Source organism: Dendropsophus ebraccatus, chromosome 5 (genome assembly GCF_027789765.1).
Source record: "Dendropsophus ebraccatus isolate aDenEbr1 chromosome 5, aDenEbr1.pat, whole genome shotgun sequence".
Taxonomy (NCBI): Eukaryota; Metazoa; Chordata; class Amphibia; order Anura; family Hylidae; genus Dendropsophus; species Dendropsophus ebraccatus.
The window spans coordinates 110,891,646-110,898,476 of record NC_091458.1 but is presented as its reverse complement, the minus strand read 5'-3'; the positions used below and the strand labels follow the sequence as shown (position 1 = coordinate 110,898,476).

Here is a 6,831-nt window from a genome sequence, read left to right as displayed (position 1 = left end):
GGCGATGGAAGCACCATTAAAGTCTATGACCAGAGCAAAGCAGCAAAAAAGTAGCAGATGTCTGCATAAACCAAAACATAGCACAAAATATTTGCAACTTTTTGCCATTCTTTGCTGTGCTTACTGAGTGGATGGGGCTTAGCCTCCCCCTCGAGCCTTATTTACTATGATTTCTGCCTGCTAGCAGGTGTAAATTGTAGTTAGAACCTAAATTCAGCAGAATTAGAACATGGATGATACAGTGATAGCATAAAAAACAAAGACTAGAACACCTAACATTAATAACACCCACATTAATAAATCAACAGAACACTATTCATATATAAAAAATTACAACACACAGGATAAAGAAAACACTTAAAACAGTATTTATTGGCATCAAATTACAATATATATTAAGCAGCAGTTTCTTTCTGGACAGAATGGAAAGGGCACTGTTGTCAACAGGGATCTTTTATATGTGTGTAAAACTTTTTGTACCATATACAATGCATAGTTTTTCCCACAACTTTATTTTAGGCAATACACGCACAACTGTTGTTGGTTTTGCCATTACTTAGTGTTCGAAACTTCAATTACAATTGTCTAAATGTGACAATTTATCAGAGGATGCATCCAATCCTATTAAATCTAATAGTTCCAAAGTCAATGACGGAACAAAACCATGTCCTGCACAATATCACTGTTTTACATAACATCAGATTCCTACATTATTAGGTTAGCTGGCTGGGAATAGCTAGCATTTAAATGAGTCCCTCTCTTTATTGCTTATGTGACAAAACTCCAACAAGGTCACTAATTGTAGTAAAGGCTTTGACTGAAAATATACATTACCAGGATAGCTTACCCTGAATTGGTTTGCATATAAAGTTAAGTGGCTGGTCTAGTAGAATTTATAATGGTCAATTATCAGAACCAGGAAGTATCAGGCACTCTCTTCATAGATTTAATCCTAAATAGAGCCAAGAAAACTGATAAGATCCTAACATACATCAATAGGATTCATCAGGTTTATGGCACTGAAGATTATACTCTTGCCAAAAACACCAAATCCCTGACCTAACAGAAGACAGTGACAGTGTTAACAGATTTTAAAACGGATAGGGGCAAATGTGGTGTGTAGTAAGTAGCTATGTTATGTACAGAACATTTCGTCCATGAGATATATGTTTACCAAGTCCCTCTAATCTGGACTTTGTATCTACTCAGGAACACATTTAAATTTTGTTATTTTTATTTTTTTAACCGCTACCTTAAACAATGGCCTCTATAAGCATTGTATCCCCCACCCTTCCCGGTGATACATGGTACCAGTAATTAGTTATGGATCTTCACCCACATTATCAGATACAAGACGATAAAATATGGAAATACCCATACATATAAACAGCCTTTGGAATGTAAAAGGCACAAATGTTTTAGAAAAAAACCCCATCAAGTTGAAGCAAATAGAATTGGTTGTGCCAGATACAAGTTTGTTTAACTTAACTTTCAAAAATTGCAGGTTCATCAAAAATATCTGTACGTTTCCTAATCAGCTTGTGTCATACTTATACTTCAAATGATTAGAATCTTCAAGTGCAAATAAGTCCCTTCTAAATGATCAATGAGGTCAGGATTCCCTTCATTATGTATACGAGTTGTCTTCAGCAGATTACCCCTCAGCAGTTACCAGGTAAATCGGCTTTAGGCGAGGTATGATGCTAAAAACAACAGACAGCAGGAAGAGGTTGGCTAGATTTAAAAGAGAACAAAAATGTGTGCAAAAACTTGATATATATGGTTAGCAAGTTCTTTCAAACTAAAATCATCATCTTGATGGTAAGAGAGGATTCCAAAAATTACCGCCAGTGAAAATGTGCAGAAAAATTTTCATTTGTCAAGACCTAAAAAGAAGAAGAAACACCATATTAAAAAAGATAATCAATGTTCAATCATAGAGCTGAAGTTGTTATTTTATTTACTAATCTTATCAGTACACAGCTATTTTATTTAAAAAAGATAAGGTGTACACTTTCAATTTAGTTTCTTTCAGACACAATGGCGACTTTATAGGTAACAATATGGCGGAAAATCTTTTTCTCAACCTACTGCTGGGTAAAAACAAAGAACAGAAACTAACCTGTAAAAACTTTGCAAATGTTTGTAAGCCGCTACATTTTCCAGTAATCACACATGGCTGAGTATAGTAAAGATAGTATTTAGTATTGTGCGAGAGTTCACAAATCAGCAGCTGCCATTTTATTGACAACTTCAACCGAGCATTAGATTGAACTGATGGAGGTAGGTGACTAGTTTTACTGGATTATTCAAAAGTCAGTTTTATTTATATAGTCAAAAGTCAAAAATTAAATATCAAAATGAAATATGTCAGTACCACTTTGTTTTATTTTTATATTAACGTTATCACAAGTCTCAAGACATCATGTTCATTATCAAGGTCTATGCTAAGAACTCCGAATTTATGGATTATAATATGTCAAGTTATTTATACACGAAAAATTAGAGATATTTGGCTTGTGGGTGAAATTTATGTAAAACGTAAAAAGTTAATGCTCCAGTGACATTAAAGTAGAAGCATGAAATGGTCATTTCCTCATCTCAAACAATTTATGGAAACAAAAGCCAGCAGCAGTAGTGGTCTAACTCTAACAAAAATGATCAATGTCTCTATAACTTGTCATCACAGCTTGACGATGACGTGGCATGCTGTCCACGAGTCGATGAAGCATGGCATCCGACTATTGTTGACAGGTAGCTCTCAGGTCATTAAGGTTCTGGGGTACAGCATTAGGAGCCACTACACAGCAACTCAGCTGATCCCATAGGTTTTCTATTGTATTCAGGTCTGGAGAAAGTGCAGGCCACTCCATTTGAGGTCCCCCAGACTCCACCAGCCAACACCTAATGATGCAAGCTTAATGAGCTGGAGCATTGTCTATGGAAATGAAATTAAGCCTGCGTTGTTCATGTAGAGGCACAATAACTGGATTAATGAAGTTATTAAAGTAGTATGGGCTTGTCACTCTACCAATCACAAAAGTGTAGGGCAGTTCTGTATTGACTAGACAACTGTCCACACAGTAACACCACCACCAAGCACTTCCTAATATGCTCCTAATAAGCAAATTTTGCGACAAAAAAGTACTAACATTGAACAGTTGGACATGTGCATTCAAAAATTTAGAGGTGGTCACATTAAACTGCATTTATCTTCTTAAGTGGGCAGAAGGAATACACTGTCAAAATCCTGACACCGCACCCCTGAAGCATGTGTGCACCGAGGCGGCTTTTGTCCAGCAGCGAATTGTATACAATGCAATCAACTTTGCTACTGGAACAATTCCATCTCTGGTGCACACCTGCATTGGGAGTGTGCTGGCAAGATTTTGAGTGTAGCCTGCCACCCACTAAAGATGATACTTACACTTTAAATTCACCTGCAAAGTTTAGAGTACATTTTAGATTCATCATGAAATTTCACCTGCAAGCCAAATATATATTGTTTATTAGTTTACCTTATTGAATATAGTTTTCTTATGAACATTTCTTAACACCATCGAACAGCTTTCTCCATTTTGAATAGTATACTTTTATATTAGTGTACTTTAGTCACAACTGTGTATCAGTATTTGGAGGCCTAAGGCTGTGTTTACTCATGGCACTTTTTTATGCATGTTTGCTTGAAATTTTCTGCATTATTATTGAAATTGTGACAAAAACATGCACAAAACACATCAAAAAAGGGCATGTGGGAACACAACCTGAACCAGCACAAATAAAGTGAAACTGAAGGATGTACACCTCTTCTGCATTTTGGACCCTCTCCTGGTTTCGGCTTGCAAATACTAAATAAAGGCCTAAGTGTATGTTATTTTGTGTGTATTTTGTGAATGCTAAATTGTGATATCTTGCTACCTCCATGATATTCTACAAGGGACACTTCTAGCCAGAGTGTACTGTAGGTTAGAGTAAATGAGTACTAATCTGTCCCTACATTTGATAATGAAGCCAGTAATTAATGCACATTTCCCTAATTACTAAGAGCTTGTCTTTAGTATTTGAAGTAAATTGAATGTGAAGGACAACTGGTAAACCTGATTATAGCTACAGTATACCCAGCACCTTACCAGTGTAAGAGCATAATTGTGTTTCTGCACCACAGACTCGAGCCTTCTATACAAAAGTCTACACATTTCTATCTTCTGGCACCCTCATGTGGTAACTGAGCATCAGTACATCAAATCTACAACCGTACAACAATACTCATTCCCTACCTTTTATAATGGCTAGTCATTTTAAAGAGCATTGTCCATATAAAGGGGTTGTCTCACTATTACATATAAAACATCTATGTTACATTAAGGAAAATAGGGGGGGGGGGGGGAAGACCCCATTTCTATATATTTCCTTTATATGGTGCTTCCTGGTGTTCCTCTCAGAAAGTCCACCTAATGTGCTGGTGGTCACACATGCTCAGTTCCGAGGAAGGAATCTGAATTACATCAGGGACATATGTAAAACAAATAGCTAGACACAGAAGAATTTAGTAATTTTTTTTTTTAAGTACAAAATTTGTATTTTTGGAAGTTTTAGAATGTTTATCTTTCCCTTGGTTTGTTGTAGGCGTGCAAGATTATCTGTCATTAAACTCTGCAAAACACAAGTAGTGATTGTCAAATTAGGGTATGAACAGGAAATGTACATAATTTTATAATTAGGCATTTTTCTGTTTAGGTGCTGGCAGCCATATTGTTTAACAAAGGGAGACGTAAAGTCCCACAAAACTGAAAAAATGCGGGAAAATAATAAACAAATTTTGTAGGAACTTCTTTAAAAAGAACTCTTTTGGATGGAAAAGCTCTTTAAAAGACCACAAAAATTTATATTTATAGGGGAAAAAGCAAATTCTAAAAGAAAAAAAAAAATGGATAACTTGCTACTAATTTTTAGACAACAGACCTTAAAGTGAAATCTAGTTAAGATGATAAAAACTAACCTGTGATGAACTTTGCTCCGATTAACATTACCATGCTACTCACTATATAAAAACCCAGAGGCAGACTAGAGAAGATACTAGAGTCACCTGAAGACATCCAGCGAGAAGGATTCCATTCAAGCAAGACAGAAAAGGAGAAAATATAAAAATTGGATAATAGATGTTATAAATCAACCAACATCAACAGCAGAAAAATTACAAGTAGTGACAATTGATTAAAGCAATGAAGCTTCCTATACATAAGCCAAACAGCAGTGCAGCAGAGTATGCCCCCAAGCTGGCAAAAATTAGAAGACCGGTAGCGAAACAGCAAAACAGATCATATAAACCCTCCTGCTTCGAGTCTTTTTATAAGGTTGGGGTTACATGGTGACATTTTGTAATGCAACTTTCCAAGTTTAACCAACTGAGCTATAACTGCGGAGGAACATTATGAGTTGAAGGCAACTTTCTGCAGTTAAAAATTGAAAAGCTGTTCTACAAAATGTCTCCACTTGCCATATCATTTTCTTTCATTTTGAATACCACAGGACAAACAAAAAAGATAATTTACAAAGCTTGTGCACAGTCTGTTTGCAATGATTAGAATTTCACATGATTAATGCATTTTAATTAGAAAAGGTGGCACGTGATGAAACCTCGCTTATGAACCAAAAATGCTAAATGTAGTCTCATTCTATCATCCTGTGATGCAGCAGTACTTGATACAGTAACACAGTCACACAGTAGTTATTGCATGCACTTAAAGTGTAACTGTCATTTAAACGTCTCTTTGCAAAAATCACTAAGTATCAACAGTACAAGTGATTTTAAGAAACTCTGTAATATGTTTTATTAAGCAAAAGAGTTTCCTTCTGTACTCCTTGCCTGATAATGAACAGAAAAAAAGTGGGGGGGAGACGCTGGGAAACAGCTTTTTGAGTACAGAAAGAAGCTTTTTATTTTTTTTGCCTAATAAAACCTATTACAGAGTTTTTTTTTAATCGCTTGTACTATTGATTTCTGCAAAAACATTTTAAACTAGTTACACTTTAATGTACACTATTTTTTGGGGGGTTGGGGGGTAATGGTACTCTCTAGAACAGCCCTGACTTTCCACAATCAAAAACTGCAGTAGACTGGCTAAACAGACTTTCTATAAAATCTTTCTCCTCATCGGGGATAAAGATTGGGAGAAAAGATGGAGGAGGTATCTGGATATCCATACTCGTAAAAATCTGTTGAAATAGTGACACCTTTATGTCTTATTATCCTTTACAAAATGCCCCTCTTAATCTAACAAACCCAGACAGCTCAATCGAGATTGTTATCCTTTTTTCCTACTGTGTTGTCTCCTCTAGTTCATTTAGTTGCAATTAGTTTTGAAAAAAAAAGACAGATGCATTTGTATGTATCCAATTTGATCTATTTTTCAATTGACTTCCATTTAAAAAAACAAACAAACATGGATTAAAGCACATCCGTTTTTTGTTTTTTTTATCACACACAAAAATAAGGTCAAGTACATTTTTTGTGTATGTTAAAAGATACGGTTGTGTTTTGATACGTGTTTTTTTTTTTGTTTTTTTTATAATAAAGTCAACAGAAAATTGCATCTGTCTTAGGCTGGGTTATTGCTACGTATATTTCAGTCAGTATTGTGGTCCTCATATTGCAACCAAAACCAGGAGTGGATTAAAAACACAGAAAGGATCTGTTCACACAATGGTGAAATTGAGTGGATGGCCGCCATATAACAGTAAATAACTGCCATTATTTCAATATAACAGCCGTTGTTTTAAAATAACAGCAAATATTTGCCTTTAAATGGCGGCCATCCACTCAATTTCAGC

General features: G+C 35.5%; 1 protein-coding gene across 2 annotated transcripts in view; it reads right to left on the bottom strand.

Annotated features, from left to right (window-relative positions):
• Positions 1–1,172: 1,172 nt before the first annotated feature.
• The window catches only part of GK (glycerol kinase), a 47,748-nt gene continuing 42,089 nt past the window's right edge, over positions 1,173–6,831 (bottom strand). Inside the window, exons 19-20 of one of the 2 annotated variants that reach the window (XM_069970995.1) lie at positions 5,000–5,086; positions 1,173–1,886 (exon numbers count right to left, since the gene is read on the bottom strand). In XM_069970995.1, coding sequence (XP_069827096.1) covers positions 1,873–1,886; positions 5,000–5,086 — 101 coding nt within the window. In that variant the 3' untranslated portion in view covers positions 1,173–1,872. The remainder of the gene's footprint in view (positions 1,887–4,999; positions 5,087–6,831) is intronic. The other variant, XM_069970996.1, reaches the window with a different exon arrangement.